We start from the raw sequence: 16,226 nt of genomic DNA, 5'->3' as shown, positions 1-16,226 counted from the left end.
TTATCCATATTATTTCCTCAAGAATCTCCCATATAAGCAGCTTCTTTGTGCCCTTTTTTTTTTTTTCTATCACTGTGGTTACTTTGGGGTGTCTCCCATCATCTCCTGCCCACGTGCTGTGGAGTGACTGGTCCATAAGCCTTTGTGCCATATCCAACCAGGTCCTGGGCACAAGCTCTTTGGTCCTCACCCCTTGTGCTCCACCTCTAGATCCAGGTTTATCAGGGAATCATTAAGGCTGGAAAAGCCCTCTAAGATCATTAAGTTAAATCATTATCCCAGCACTGCCAAACCCACCATGATGGTTTTGACTCAGGCAACTTTCCACAGCTATGGACCCCAGAATTGGCTCTTTCTAGCCAAAAATCTGCCTTCCAGTGACTCAGTGGCTGCAGGCAAGGGCTTGGATCATCCTGGAGGATTCGTGCATCCCTCACAACCTTCCAGCATCTCTGAGTGTCTTAATGAGCTCAAACAGCTCATCACCTGTCCCCTGGTTCCTGCCCCCGGAGTGCTGTCGGCGTTGGGAAAGGGCCCACAATCAGCTCTGCCCTTTGAGCCTTGGCTGAGCCCTCCTGCCCAGCTCCTGGAAATAACTTCTAGGAAAAGCTTTGCCTTCCAGTTGTTTTTAAAGTTCCACTCGTGATTTAGTAGTTGAGGGGGCATAAAAAAAATTAAAGCTCTTTTTAATAAGCCTTGACCTGGGAGGGACAGAAAATAAATCACAGCGTTCAAAGACATTTTGCTGAAATACCCAGAGAATATAATCATGAGGAATTTATTTGTGTTTTTTAACAACTTTGCGTTTTGTTTTTGGTGTTGGGGCTCTGCAGGGGCATTTTTGGCAGAGTGAGCTGTACCACATCACCTCTGTTTGCCCCGAGACTGCGACAGGAAAGCAAAGGTTAAAAACCCACCCTGGGAGGGACCAACTCAACTGCACGGGCCTGAAAACTATTTAAAAAGCGCCAGGGCAAACCACAGGAGTGCTGCTTTGGCCTGGGATGTGTGAATGCCACCAAGGGAGCAATTCCTGGGTGGGTGTCCCTCCATCCAACCTCCACGTGTGACCTGGGAATGCTGAGCCGGTTGCTGTGGGAGGGTGTCCACACCTCAGCTCCGTCCTGCCCTGGCCCTGGGTGCCTGTAAACCCTCTCAGCATCCTGTGGTTCCACCAGGGAAGATGTATCTCACCCCACAGCTGGCATTTTATTTAGCTCCCTTGTCCTGGAATGCCAGTGGCAGCTGTGCACTGACCCGCTGGAGAGCTGTGGGAATGGGTGGAGGAAGCAACCTTGCTGCTCCAGCCAGGACATGCTGGATGTGCAGGAAAAAGGCAAAATGTCAGGATACAATCATTGGGACAGGCTCCCCAGGGCAGTGGGCACAGCCCCAAGGCTGCCAGAGCTCAAGGAGTGTTTGGACAACACTCTCAGGCAAGTGGTGGGATCGCTGGAATTGTCCTGTGCAGGGCCAGGAGTTGGACTCGATGATCCCTGTAGGTCCTTTCCAATTCAGGATATTCTGTGGCTCTGTGATCTCTGTGGTTGAAGCCGTGTTGGGTGACAGCCCTTGGCTGTGAGGACCCAAATCCTTGCAGCCCTGGGGTGCCAGCCCTGGGCTCCGGGGGGGTTTCACCTCAGGTCTGTGCTCACCTTCTCCAGACTCTTCTCCACGGGGAGGGAAATGGGTGTTGGTGCTGGAGGAGAGAAAGAGAAGGATGGGAAAGGTTTTGTAGGGAAGCAGCAGTGGGAGGAGGGAGGGATCGCTGGCAGGGAGTTTGCAAAGGCTCTGGCTCGGGCTGGGTGATGCCCAGGGTCAGGGATGTGGAGAGGGGCTGGTCCCGCCTCGGCAGCGCCTGCCCGGGGACACACAGTCTGTGGCTCCCTCTGCTGAGCCCGGCCCCGAGCTCTGCTCGCCGCAGTGGAGGAACGGGAGCTTTCCTGGGCCTGGAAATGCTTTTTAGGGAGGCCCAGGGATCACCCCGATGCCAGGCCAGTGGCCGGGGGTGGGAGAGGGGCATCCAGCCCCTCCCTTGCATCCTGACACTGCAAACGCTCACCTGTGCTGCCTCTCCACCGGGATGGGGATGGAGCTGGTTTGTCCGAAAGCAGGGGCCACCTGCCAGGATGGATTTATTTTTAATTATTATTGTTATTTAAAGTTGGCCAAAAATCTATTTTCTGTAGAAAAGCGGGAATTTTGGCTGAGCCTGGGCAATGTCTCCTCTGATCAGGCTTGGTCAGCAGGGTGTTTTCTTAGAGAAAAGAGGGAAAATCCTAGAAACACAGACTGGTTTTGGTTGGAGCAGACCTTAAAGATCACCTTATTCCAACCCCTGCCACGGAGATTTCACTATTCCATGTTGCTCCAAGCCCCATCCAAAGTGGCCTTGAACACTCCCAGGGATGGGGCAGCCACAGCTTCTCTGGGCAACCTGTGCCAGGGCCTCCCCACCCTCATAGCCAAGAATTTCTTCTCAACACCCAACCTAAATCTTTCCTCTTTTAGTTTAAAACCATTCCCCCCGCTGCCATTTGCAGATTCCCAATTAAAAGCAGCTCCCTGGAGTGCTCAGTGTGACAAGTTCACTCCCTGGAAGTGCTGTCACACATTTGCCTTTGGGAGCTGAAACAGCACCAGGCCATGTGCAGGAACAACCAGCCCCTCAAAGCCTCGGGATGCACCAACTCTGGGAATTATCCTCCCTGGAGGCCGTGTGGCATCACTTGCTGCTCACAAGGAGGTGGCAGAGGCCGTGCTGAGTGAAGGGGTCATGCTGCTGGCTTCAAGGAGCACCAATCTGTATATCCTGGGAGTGGATCACTGGCTGGCAGGGATCAGCCCACCGGGATCATCCAGGTTCTCCGGCGCAGTCATAGCCAAAAGACGTGGGGAATTAATTATTCTGTGAACTTGAGGAGCTCTGCTGGTAAAGCCCTCTCTGTCTTGATTAAAAACTTCCCTGCAGTGGGAAATCCCTGCCTGCTGCTGCTCAGGGATTGTTCCCTGGGATATTCCCCTCGCTGTTAAATAGGAGACACTTGTACCTGCACCGGGAGCCAGGGTCAGGGCCAAAGGAACAGGAGCATCCCTTTGGAGGGCATACCTGGTTGGCTCCAGGGCTGGGGCTGCTTCTCTGTCACCCTTTGGAATAGGTAGACATGGAAAAGATCCTGTTAACAAGACAACCTGGGGTTATCCAGCTTCTGCTGTGAGCACCACAGCCCAGCAGCTGCTAAAACAGTGGCCACCAGCTCTGACCTTGCTCCCAGCTGGACGTGGGCTGCAACCTCTTTGGGACAGGAAAAGAGGAGTCCACCACCCCTGGGCTGGATGGGGCTCAGGTCTGGTGTAATCTGGGTGCACCAGTTGGGAAAGCCTTTAGTATCCGGAATGGATTCATCCAACAGCTCCTGACAGCACAGAAATGATTTTTTTTCCTTTAGGTTTTTGTATTTTAAGCCTCTTTCCAGCTCGCCCGCTGGTGAGACCCACAGACTCTCCCTAACCACACGGCTGCCACGGACTTTCCTTGGAGCCTTTTCAGCCTCTCCAGCTCCGGTTTTCCATCCCAGAGGTTTTTTTGCCTTTCCTTTCCCTTTTCGTTCTCTGTTAGTGCAACAGACCCGCGCTGTGAGACCCAGACGGCGGCACACGGCCCTGGAAAGGCCGACTGTTTATGGAAGGAAATGGTGTTTCTCTGGGATTTAGGTAATGCTTGTCTGAGCTGTGCCAGGAGGCCAATTCCCAGCAGGCACAGGGAGATGTTGCCCTTGGGCTGTGGATGTGGGTGCCCTCCTGGACCGGGAAATCCAGGTGGGACCAAACACTGTGAGGAATCTTTCCCTCCTGGGGTGGTCCTGCCCGGGGTGCTCAGGAGCATCCTTAAATAGAAGGTGCTTTAGGACATGGTTTTGAGTGCTTGACCTCACCGACATTTGGGGATCTGACTAGGAGTCTCTTCCCAGGAGGAGCAGCAGATGAAGCCTTCAAACAACCTGAAGAAGCCCCATGTTTCCAAGTTCTGCTCCTTGTGGGGGACGTGAGCCCCCCTGATGCCTGTGGAGGGGCAGTGAGCTGTGTCCAGGACACTCAGGAGGTCTCTGGAGGCCCACAGTGTTGTGGAGGGAAAGGGACACAAGGGCAGGAATGGCCAAGGTGATGATTCAGAGCTTGGACTGGCCGGGAAGAGCCTGCAGAGCTGGGCTTGGTCAGCCTGGAGAAGTGGAGGCTCAGTCTGAGAAAACATGGAAAAAGCAGGGGCAGAAGCCACAGTCCCACCCTCAGCACCTCCCACGGCCGAGTGTCTGCTCCGAGTGTCCTTCCCCACCCACTCCAGCCCCAGGCAGGTCTGAAACGTGCAGGTTTAAAGCCCAGAACGAACCCAACCTTCAAATCCCACCCCAGATGTCTCCATGCACACGCTGAGGCCGAGCCGGCTCCTCCGTGTGCCTCCGCAGCCTCCGAGCTGCTCCCGCCCCAATCCCTGCCAACTGCAAAGGAAAACCCTGTATCTAACCATCTCCCAGGGCGTGGGCATCCCGAAGGGACATGGAAAGAGCTGTGTGGGGAATGCCAGGGATTCGGAAGCCCCGCCACGAGTTTATATATAAAGACACTAAACCCCCCTGTGGAACCGCACGGCTCCTCCCTCTCGCCCACGGGGCTGAACGTGTATTTAATTCCAATTTTTTTTTTTTTTTTGTTAAAAATTCTGCCAAGAGGAGGATAAATAAGGAGGCGCCACACCCCAGTGTTACAAAACCTTGTATTAATCATCTCCCTTCACTTTCAATATACCGCGGATATGAAATATAGCCATGGTTCCGAGTTACATGGGAGGAAATGAGTAATAAATACATCGGAGCAAGTGGAAATCACGAGGGTGTTTTCACTGGGAACAACATTGGAAAACTGTACACTTGCAAAGAGACCGGCATATCTCCAAACATTAGTATTTCTTTATATCGGGAAGCTTTTACATGTAACAAACATGCTATTGCCATATATGACCGAAAAAAGGAAAAAAAAAAAACAAAAAAAAAAAAAAAAGGAAAATTTAAAAAATAGGCATTGCTCGGCAACATTAACTAGGCAAAAATAGTTCTTTTGTGTGCACTAACTTTGTACAGAAAAACCAGGACGAAAGGCATGCATGGACAAGGAAAGGCTGCCCGGGAACGGCATGCAACAGAAGAGAGGTCAAAGCTCTTTAAAGTCAGCTTACAATAGGCATAAATACATCAGAGTTATATATATTAATAAGGGAGGAAGTATTCTGTTTAACATTATTAACATTCCTGGTTTTTTACGTATTTTTCTTTTTTTTTTTTTTCTTTTTTTCTTCCTATTCCTCCCAGAGGAATACACATTCACCTTTAAGTAAAGATAAAGGAATACAAAAAATAAAACTCACTTTGCAAACTCTGATGACTCGTATAAAATCAACTTTAGTGTTATCGTCGCTGTGTGCAAATTATAGACGTCTGCGGGACCCACTTTCCATCAGGCACATTCCAAAAGCCAAACCTGGGGCGCAGCCACACCCCGACATGGAGAAAGGTGACAACAGAAATCGCTTCCCCTAAGTGCTGACCCGACCCCAGCTCCGCTCGCGGGCGGCAATCACAGTTTTGGATTTTCCTGCCGGATGCTGGCCGGGCTTGACCTCCCCCTTTCCCAACTCCTCCAAGGGTTTTGATGAGCTGAGCGAGCACAGGTAAAGCCCAGCTCCAGCCCAGCCGAGCTCAGGGCTTGTCCCTGGGGAGGGGGACACAGCTGGAAGGGACAGGGGTTGTTTCCCCGCGGGAGCATCCGCCGGACCCAAGGCCACTTGGGTGCTGAGCTGGCCGGGCTCCCCGCGCAGCCGGGGACGGCTCAGGGGAACAGCACCAGGAAAAAGGTCCCCGGCGGTGCTGGGGGGGCCCGGGGCTGGCTCTGGGAGAGCAGCGGGATTGGGGGGGGGACATTCCCGCCCCACGCCCAGGACCCCGCGGCGGCGACACCTCCGGCGTGGGATGGGACAGTTGCAGCGGGGTGAGCGGGGGGTACAAAAAAGAAAGGCACTGCCGCTTTATTACTGAATATTTGACTTCACAGCCTCGCTCATGCAACTGTTGGGGTTTGTGGTATTTTTTTTTTTTAGTTTTCTTTTTTTTTTCTTTTTTTGATTTTTTTCTTTCTATAAATAATTTTTATTTCTTTTCCTCTTAAGCTTCTTCCCCTGGAGCTCTGCTACCCACACTCAGCACGGGCAGCCAGAGCCAGGCAGCACTTCCTGAACGCAACTGAAGCCACTTTCTTTGTTGTTTTTACTTAAAAAAAAAAAAACCAAAACAAGAAACAGCAAACACAACTAAGTCGTTATTAACCTCTACACTGTAAATGGAAAATAAGCTTTTTTTCTTTTGCCTTTTTTTTTTAAACGACAAAAGGAAAAAAAAAAAAAATTGAATTATTTGGTGGTTGTTAATAACAGACATTATCATGGTTCCCAGCCATAGCAAGTTAATAGGTAATATATCCAAAATAATCTCTCTGAACAATCAGAAAACCTCCGTGTCCATAGTCAGCGAAGGAATAAATAGAATTTCAGCTCTGTAAATACACTGGAGGCTCCCCGAGGGAGGCTCCTGCTACGGCGGTTCCCTTCACACCTCACAAGCTGGGGGTGCTTGGGGGTGACCCAGGTCCCCAGCGCTGACCCCCCACTTCGCCTCCACCTCCTCACACCTCTTCCCAACCTCCCTGGCTTTCGGGTTTTCCCTTCTCCACCCCCCCCATCACCCCCGCCTCAATCTCCTGCCTGCTGGGAAGCAGGACACCAAGGAACAGCAAACAAAACATTGCATTTGGCACTTGGGTTTGTTTTTTTTTTTTTTTTAGGAAACAACAACTTAAAAAACACTGCATGGCAAAAGGATTCACACATCTCCTGGGATTCACACATCTCCCAGCCCTGCCAATGCTCCGGCTCCCCCTCAGCCCCCAGCCTGGCTCCCGCCGATCCCAGCACATGATCCTGCCCGTCAGTGCCAATTGGGAATATTGCTGCAGCCCATCACCTCCCTTCATTAACTAATTTCACATTTATTATTATTCCATCGGGACGTGGAGCAGCGCTGCAGGTCTGAGCAGCACCAGGCCAGATTTTCCTCTTTAACACCAAATTTAGCTCCTGTTATAAAAAGCAGCAGCGGGTGAGGAGCAGCCCAGCTGCTGCCGTCCCCATCTCCTGCCTGGCACATGGTTAATGCCAAGAAAACAGGGCTGTGAAGCTGCATTTTGGTGCCCTTTGGGGCTTGGGTTTTATCTGGGGGATCCTTCATCCCTTGTTGGCCACCCCAGGGCTGGAAGAGCCGATCACGGCTGGATTTTGGCAGGCTGGGTCAGATGTGTGAAGCCAGGATGCAGCAGCTTCCTGGTACCTGCACAGGCAAGGCAAGAGACACTGAAACTCTCCCAGTGTTCCCCAACTTCACCAACATCCCCTGGGACCCTCCTCTGGGTGAGATACCCCACTCCATCCAGCATCCCGATCCATGCAGGGACACAGGGATGGGCACCCGCCGACCCTCCGCTGCCCTGAGCACAATGCTGCCTCCAAACTGTGGGTCTCTTGGCTAAACCGAAAGGAAATTCTGGGGTTATTTTACTATTTCTGTTCAAATCTGGGCTCGCTGGGCCAGTCCGTGAACGCAGCGGAACTCAAGAGGCGGGACCGCCGGCGGGGCAGGCAAATCCTCCCCAGAGGGCTTTTTGGGCCACACACCCCTGCGTGATGTTCCGTACTCCTTGGTATCCTCATCCAGGACCAGGGTTTGCCCACGGTGCTCCGGTGACCCCTCGTTGTCAGCGCTCTGCTCCGTGTCCCCCCCGACCTCCCCGCGCTGCTCCGTCATCGCCGCTGAGCTTCCGCCACCTTTCCCCCCCCAACCCCGCCCCCAGCATGGATGTAATAAATGACAACACAAATTCCAAGTCTAATGATATGTTCACAAGGACAATCTACACATTCACAAAATTAAAACAGGAGAGAGAGAGAGAGAGAGAGAGAGAGAGAGAGAAGGAGAGAAGGAGAGAGGAGAGGAGAAAGGATGCAAGCTATCGCTGAGGCTCCCTGCAAGCCCCGACCTCGCCGCTGGACCCGCAGCAGTTGTTGTCCTGGCCAGCGTCCCCGTCGCGACGCCTTCTAGATCGTGGAGGTTCTGTCGACACCATCTGCAAGGAAGGGAGAGTTAGGAACAGCTCCAGTGAGCACTGGTACCTCCCCGAGCTGGGGATTTGAGAGATGGACCCCCCCTGGAGTACCCCCAACCCACCACCCCATAGGCGAGGCGGCACGACGGGGGCCACCCCCCTCCCCAAATCTCCCCAAGGGGTGTGGAAGGGTTTTGGGGTGTCACCACTTTGCTGGTTCCTCCGTGTCACCAACTGTCCCCACCCTGCACCAGCCCCCCCATGTCGCTGTCCCAACACCATTCCAGGCCTGCCATGACCCCTGTTCCAAGAGCAGAGGTGGTTTCTCGGCAGCCCAGACTCGCCACAAGGTGAATGAGGGTCTGGGACCCTCCTACAGCAGGACAAGTTCCTGTCACCCTGGCCAGGAGTGAGGGGATGGGGATGGAGCCAGTCCCAGGGGCTGCCTTGCCCCCCAGCTCACCCAGCCCTGCAAAACTCGCACCACAGAGGATGCAAAATTTTCCTCCATGAGAAACATGGATGGACAAAAAGCTCCGGGAGTTGTTTCTGTCTCTCCAGAGCCCTTGTTCCCAGCATCCTGTGGCAGCAGGGATGCATCCAGCCACAATCCAATCCCAGCAGAGAGGGATCCACAACCCACCCCAAAGCCTCACAACCAACCTGCTACCAGCTGCCCCCTCTCCCCACCCCTTGGGGCCAGAAATCAGCACCCAACAGTATTTCCAACCCTTCAGCCCCAACCACCCCCCTGTCCCCCATCCCAACCCCCCATCCCTGGGATGGAGAGTGGTGTGGGGCAGCTCCCAGGGTGGCTCTGGAACAGAGCACTCCCTGTTCTGCCACCCGGGGCACCACGGCCACCTCCCTCCTCGAGACTGAAAACAAACAGGTTTGTTACACCTTTTTTGTTGTTTTTTTTTTCTCCCCCGAAGGTTTATTTTTTTAAGAGCTATTTATAGCACGACCGGTTTGGAGAGGCTCGGGGAATGCGACCTGCAGAAAATAACTCAGAGGAACAGTACCCTGCAGAGGAACAAGACAGCTAAGCCTCGCCTGGGAACACGCCGGGAAACGCTTCGGGTGACAGCAGTGTCCTTGTTTTCCCGGCCAGGGATGCTGCCAGGGCCCTGCTGCCTCTCACAGTCCTTGTTCTCGTGTCCCTCTCCCCGGGAAGGGCTGTCACATCCGCAGGGAGCCCGGTGGCACTTGTCCTCCCCGAGGACTCCTGGTGGCACTCGTCCTCTCCCAGGACTCCTGTCCCCAACCATCCGGTGCAGTCCAGGATTGCCGGGAGCACGACCTGCGCTGGTTGTTCGGGTTATCCCAGGTCTGGGCGATGCTGGTGGCCGTGCTCATCCCGTCTCCGGGCTCATCCCTTGTTGGCGAGGGGCACTGGGAGCTTCTGGTGCCGGTGCTTTGTGCTGCACTGGGCTCTCCATCACGCTGCTGCTGCTGCTGCTGCTGCTGCTGCTGCTGCCTTTTCCATCTTTTCTGCTTGTTTTTCCCCCTGGTCCTCCTCCCTCCCTGTGCCCGTTATCCACTGGCACCCACCAGCGCCCGGCAGGGCTCCCGCACCCCCCAGCCAAACGAGGGATCCGGTGGCAGAAGGGAAAACACTCCAAAGCCTGTGACCCATCCAACGGCAGGGGTTTTATCGAGAGCTAACGAGAGTAGCGAGCTAACACTAATTATCATTAGCAAGCTGACGAGTGGCTAATTAGCACAGACTCCACTAGTGCTGGTGTGATCCCTGCGTTCGGCTTCACCCCCTGCCCTGGCACTTCGCCGAGGGGAGACAATATCCCTGTCTGAACACCCTCGGGAGCATCCCTGGGAGCATCCCTGCATCCGGCCCCGCCACCATCCCGCCCCCTCACAGCCACAGCCTGTCCCAGCTTTTGGGGGGCGCGGGGCAGGGGCAGGTGCTGGGGGGCTCAGCGGAGGCGGCGTGGACGTGCTGGAAGAGCCCGAGGAGGAGGGAATGCTCACCGCTGAGTGCGTGCTCCGTCATGCTCAGGCACAGGGACTCCAGCCTGTTGTTGATGTCAGGTTCAGTCACCGGCACCTGGAACTCTGCAGGGAGAAAGGGAACAGGAGGCCGTGGTCAGGGACTTGCCTGCCCTGCTCTATGTGGGTGGGGGAATCACCCAAAAAATGCCCCAGGAGGGTCTGACTGGGCTCCAGCAACACTTCCATTCCTGGTGCAATCACCTCCAGCAAGAGATGGTCACAAAAATAGTCATCACTTCCTGTTATCCCAAGGGATAAATCTGAGGAGCCTCAATGGCACTGCAGAAGAAGGGGATGGAAATGAGGGGTTCAGGTGCTGGTTAGAGATGTGGGGGGGAGCTGGGGGAGAGTGGGACCCCCATCCAGGGAAGGTGCAGCCCTGGGGACCTCTCAGGGCTGGATGCTGTCCGTGCAGGCAGGGTTAGTGCTTGGACATGGGATGGCAGCACAGACCGGCTGTCTGGCTTCTCCACGGCCAGCTTGGCTCCCAGGCTTGGCTCCCACAAAAAAGGGGGGATACACATGAACTCTGGTGTGCTGCAATGCCCCATCCTAAACTAAACAGCAGCAAACTTTACCCATCCTGCAGCAAAACCTGCAAATACAGCTTGTGCTACTGCTGGACAGCATGTCCCGCTTTCCACTGGCTCACAGAGACATAGAATGAGATCCAGGAGGGTTGAGGTCCTCCCACAGCCTGGCACAAAGGGGTTTGTGAGCCCAGCACTGAATTATTGCTTATTTTCCTCGCGGCTCATCCGCAGTTTGGCTCCCCGATCCTCCTACGCCCTCATCCACCGCAGGCCGACACGCAGGAGAAACCCATTTATTCTCCTCCAACGCCTGAGAAAAGTGCCCTTGTCCCGGTGTTTAATCAATACCCGGGAACAGCCGCTGTTCCTGCTGCACGGAACATTTGCTGCCCAAATGCTGCAGTTAAACACCGGCGGCGTGTGAGGCGAGGGGAGCTGCCAGCCCACACCAGGAGCCTGAGGATGAGGGTGGGCCTACTGGGGGCATGGAACTCCCTGTCCCGTGGGGCAAATTGTGATGGTGTGTTGGTAGGAAAAGGCACGCTCAAAGGCTAATGAAGGGATACACAAACAGGCTTCCTCAGGGGCAGGATGCTCCAGGGTCAGGGTCCAAGGTCAGCAGGATCCTCCCTGACTCAGAGGATGCTCCTACATACAGGAGCATTTTGGCAGTGTTTGGGAAGGAAGCACTGACACGGCACCATTTCCCTTCACACGCAGTGTGGAAAGAATTTCCCTTGAGTGCACAAAGGCAGCCCTTCCACACTGGGGCTCCGTGTCCATCCATGAGGAAAAAGTGATGGATGAGCTACTGCCATTCTGCCTGACACGAGCCTTTCAGAAGCAAGGTAGGTAAAGTACCAGCACCACGATTATACAGAGAGTCAAGATGGTATATACAGGGTCAAAAATCCCTCCAGTGACGTCTGTGGTTCAGTTAACTCAGGAATTCAAAGATATCCCGGTGGGAACACACCGTGGTGGCACAGGCCCTGTGCCTGCACTGAGGGTCACCAGCACAGCTCCTTTCACACCTCCCCTTGTCTCAGTGGGCTGTGGGTAAGTGAAAAAGCAAACCTGGGGCCTACCTGGCTGCTGAAACATCAGCATGGTCTGCGGGGAGGTGTGGACCGGCAGCGAGCGCGTCCTCTGCACCGAGCTGTGGCTCCGGCTGGGCATGCTGTTACTGCCCCCAGGGTTGGCAAACCAGAGGTTCTGTGGGGAGCAAACAAAGTGTGGGATGTGAAACAAAGCCCTTTGTGGCACGGATTTATAACCAACCCCCTTGGGCTCACAGAAGCATAGAATAGATTGGAAGGGATTGTTAAGGATCATCTAGTTACAACTTCCCTGCCATGAGCAGGGACACCTTCCACTAGACCGAGCTGCTCCAAGCTCATCCAACCTGGCCTTGAACGTTTCCAGGGATGGGGCAGCCAAAACTTCTCTGGGCAACTTGTGCCAGGGCCTCGCCACCCTCACAGTCTAGAATTCCTTCCCAATATCTCACCTAAATCTCCCCTGTGTCAATTTAAAACCCTTCCCCCCCTTGTCCTTCACGATCTGCCCTTGTCAAAAGTCTCTCTCCCTATTTCTGTAAGCCCCTGTAAGGACTCAGCTCTCCCCCATCCACCTCTTCCTCTGCCCGCCTCTTGCTGGTCCCTCTTCCCCATCCCTCTGCGCCGAGGGGAGCGCAACCCAAACACCTACAAACTGCTCTTAGCTGCTTGAAAAGGTGGGGGGGGGGGGAAAAAAAGAGATCCAGACAAGTTAGAGGAGGGAAATCAAAGGAAGCTCGTGGGAAAAGGGACGGAAGGGTTGGAGCTGCCAGGAACATGGACCAACCTGTCTGCCTTGCTTGAGGATGGCGGGGCTGGCGGCGGGGCTGCGCTGGGGGGTGCCCAGCAGCCCAGTGGGGCCCAGCAGCCCCAGCCGGGCCGTGGGGAGGTTGCGGGAGGGGATCTGGAACTGGCGGGGGTTCCTCCGGCCCAGCCCTGCCCCCGCGGATCCGGCTGTCGGGAGGGAGTTCGACTGGCCAAAGCCTCGGCTGCGGAGAGAGAAAGCGCTGGGGGTGAGGCACTGACCCCTGTGAGTCCCCTCTGTGAGGGGACAAGGGGACAGTGCTGCAGGAGAGGGGTCCTGACCCTCCCACCCCACTGAGGACGGTCCTTCCATCCTGCACGGGCAGCAGGAAGGAGGAAGTCTGGGTGTGCAGCATCCTTTCTTTATCCTGAGTGCCAGGCACCCTCCCACCCTTCAGCAGGTCTCAGGTTCACATTTGTTCTCTTTAAAGTTTATTTTACTCCCGCAAAATGGGCCTGTTCTTAAACATAAGGTAAAATAAGTAATGTCCCAGGCACCTGGATTCTTTGAGATCTCTTGTGTGTGGATTCTCTAGAGTAATAAAAGCTCAGCTTATGCTGTTGGGTTTTCTTTACTGGGAATGATTGGACCTTCTCCCCTTCCAGGAGGTTCATTTTTAAAAAGATGGTCCTCTCTGAGACTTCTCAAGTTCTGTAAAATTTGGTTAGATTGACCTAACAAGTCCAAGATTTACCAGGGAGGGCTGAGTGAAAGGTGCTTTCCTGCAGAGGTGGGACTGGCTCTGCACCCACTCCCATTTCCACACTGTAATCCCTTATCCAGCTCCCCGTGGCCAGAGCAAAACCATCCAGACCTAAGACCACAAAGCCCAAACATCCTGAAACACACATCTCAGAATACCAAGCCATTTTTAATTCCAGGAGGGAAGGGTTGCACACACCAGCATCCCTCTCCCCATGGTTTTTGCATTTAAAACCCACAGAATGACACAAAAATAACCAGGTAATCCTTGGAAACAAAAGCAGTGAGGGTACCCTCAATATTTGGTGTCACCTTGGTGTCCCTGTTCATTCAGCTGGGCAGCAAACAGGTCCATCCAACACCTTTGCTCTTGTCTATTCCACTTCTGATCCTGCCACCAACACTGAAACCACTTGTTTTAATCCATTCCAAGATACTTTGTTTCATGGAACTGGGGACCACTCCAGTTCTGTGATCCTTCCTTCCCAACTCTTCATCCCAGCTGTCCCACTGATCTCAGTTACCTCCAAAACTCTTTCTGGAGAATAAATCACTTGCACCAGAGTGCAATACACCAGATTTGGCAGAATGAAGCAAAGGGCTGATGTTGTTGCTAAAACTGATCTAAAAATACCTCTTCCTGCCATACCCCAACACTTCCCAGGATCACCTGAAATCCAGCACCCCCTTGGAAGTGAGCAAACACAAGTGTCCCCAACACAGCCCCTTTTTTTGCCACTTTACAGCTTTTTGGGGAACTTCACTGCTGATGCCATCAGCAAAGGGCAGCAGACACAGAGCCCAGCGCTGGGGATACGCTGCACAGCTGGGAAGTGCTGGATTTGGAGCCAGGGAAACCTGGTGGGATCAGTAGGGAAGGCACTGACCCCACACGCAAGTAAAACCCCATTCCCTTCCCAGCCAGCACCTGGGGTCTTATTGCTGAAGCTTTTCCTGCTCTCCTGCCTCCCAAAATACAGTTCTGAATCCATCAGGATCCATCCTTTTCTTTTGGGAGACACTGGGCCCACTTGGAATGCTCTTCCTCTGGCCACTGCATCCATCCTTCCCCTCCCAAAATCCCGCTTACCTCCTCTGCTGCCGATAGCCTGACAGCTCCAGGAGGGATTTCCGAGGGAAAGACCGAAAGAGTTTCTGCACCTGCTGTTTCCATGACAGCAGCCGCTTCTTCTGGATCTCTGTAAACGCCTGTCCCCCAAAAAAGAGAGAGAAAAACAGGAACTGAATGAATATTTTTCTGGACAAAGGGAGGAGGGATGTGCGTGCGGGTAAAGAAGAGCAGTTGGATCTGGCTATCAGTAAGTCCAGAGGGAAACCCTGGTCTCCCTCAAGGATTTACTCATCTCAGGTGGAGAAAATGCTCCAGTAGCATTCCCTGTGTCCCAGAGTGACAGCCTGGCTCTGCCCTGAGGCTGCCAACCCCTTTTGGCAGAGCAGGGGCTTGATGGTGGGTCCCGACGGGTGGTGAAATTTGTCACCTGGACATGGTTCTAGAAACGCTGCCAGGGTGGGAAAAGCTGGGATTTGGAAAGCTGATCTGCCCTGTGGCATCCTGCATCCCATCCTCCTTCTCAGGGCTGGGCAGAGCTTGGCTCTGATCCTGCCACCAGTCTCTGTGGGAGGTGACCCAGGGTGAGCCCTGTCACCCACCCGGGCTCCCTGCAAAGGTCACCCCGGCAGGGGATAGACCTGATCCCAGAGCTCCAGGCAGGAGGTGTGGGTGACAGGGACACCCATGTGGCACCACTGCTAACTTTAGACCCCCAAGGTCTCCATGCTGCCGGCGGAGAGGAGTAGAGGTCTCCGGAGGACAATCTGGAGGCTAATTAGTGCCTGACTTGATTGCTTTGAACTACCCTCTGGAGGAGACGCTCTCTCCCGGTGCTGATTATGCCAGAGCCAAAGCAGAAGGTGGTCCTGGGACACGGGCTGGCACTGGTGGGAAAAGTGCAGGCGCTCTGGGAAAAGCTCCATGTCCTCCTGGCTTTGTTCTCCAGCCCCCACCACCTCTGCTCCCCCAGTGTGTGATCTCCTCACAATCCCTGCCATATGGGCAGGTGAGGGAAGCAGCTTGTTCTTCCAGGTACAGCCAGCATGGGTGGGAAACGCTGTAGGACACCAGGGACACCATCCCGAGCCATCCCCCCGGCCAAGGCACATCTGCTGGGAGCAGGAACAGATGTAAAACCCCTGTTGCAAAACCCCACGTGTTGCAAAACAGGAGGAGGCAACGCCAAGGGATCGCCGGGTCTGTCTGATGGAAACCGCCCGCACGCTCATCCCGGGATTCTTCCTTTCATCCAGCTGCCGACAGGACTGTCACGTGCCAGATGAATTTCCCAGCTCCAGGCCTTGGGAATTAAGCGAGCGTGGGGGGGAAGCAACATTTCCATGCATCACGTCGGAGCTACCGCCCGCTCCAGCCCTGTTCTGTCAGAATTACTATTAATACCCCCCAAAAATATTTGTGTTAGAAACCGAAGGGTTTACATAAACAGACACTTTGGAAACAGTTTCTAAGTGATGGGAACAACAGTCTGAGATGATCCCTCACGACTCACCTCGTGGATTAGACATTTGTCTATGAGCTGTAAATAGGAACTTATATTCTCTTCGTCGGGTCGGGAAACTAAAAGTTGTGTGCAGACTGGAAAAAAGAGAGACAAGAGAAGGGAAATGGGGATGGGGACACCCAGATGGGACCCAGGGTAGTCCAACAAATGCCTTGGACATCCCGTTTCCCTTGTAACCACGGGCAGGTTTTCTCATCAGCGAGAAAAAACGCCCTTCCCCAATTCCTGCCGTGCCGTCCTATATTTAGGGCCGGATTTTGTTCTCTGTTATGAAGGTGTAAATCCAGAGTAACACCACTGGAGTCCCCAAAATTAGACC

General features: G+C 54.0%; 2 protein-coding genes across 5 annotated transcripts in view; one reads left to right on the top strand and one right to left on the bottom strand.

Moving 5' to 3' along the window:
• The window catches only part of DLGAP5 (DLG associated protein 5), a 228,731-nt gene that overhangs the window by 136,295 nt on the left and 76,210 nt on the right, over window positions 1-16,226 (top strand). The window lies entirely within an intron of this gene.
• The window catches only part of SAMD4A (sterile alpha motif domain containing 4A), a 100,325-nt gene continuing 89,144 nt past the window's right edge, over window positions 5,046-16,226 (bottom strand). For 2 of the 4 annotated variants that reach the window (XM_051768810.1, XM_051768808.1), the window contains 6 exons: window positions 15,896-15,981; window positions 14,404-14,522; window positions 12,594-12,795; window positions 11,837-11,963; window positions 10,195-10,278; window positions 5,046-8,223 (listed from right to left, as the gene is read on the bottom strand). In XM_051768810.1, the coding sequence (XP_051624770.1) occupies window positions 8,195-8,223; window positions 10,195-10,278; window positions 11,837-11,963; window positions 12,594-12,795; window positions 14,404-14,522; window positions 15,896-15,981 (647 nt within the window). In that variant the 3' untranslated portion in view covers window positions 5,046-8,194. Of the gene's footprint in view, window positions 8,224-9,026; window positions 10,279-11,836; window positions 11,964-12,593; window positions 12,796-14,403; window positions 14,523-15,895; window positions 15,982-16,226 lie in introns of those variants that run through there. The other 2 variants (XM_051768809.1, XM_051768807.1) reach the window with 2 other exon arrangements.

Source organism: Manacus candei, unplaced genomic scaffold, assembly GCF_025592945.1.
Source record: "Manacus candei isolate 608988 ecotype Guabito, Panama unplaced genomic scaffold, ASM2559294v1 h1tg000097l, whole genome shotgun sequence".
Lineage (NCBI taxonomy): Eukaryota > Metazoa > Chordata > Aves > Passeriformes > Pipridae > Manacus > Manacus candei.
Note: the sequence above shows the minus strand (reverse complement) of the source record. Positions and strands in the feature narration are given on the sequence as shown.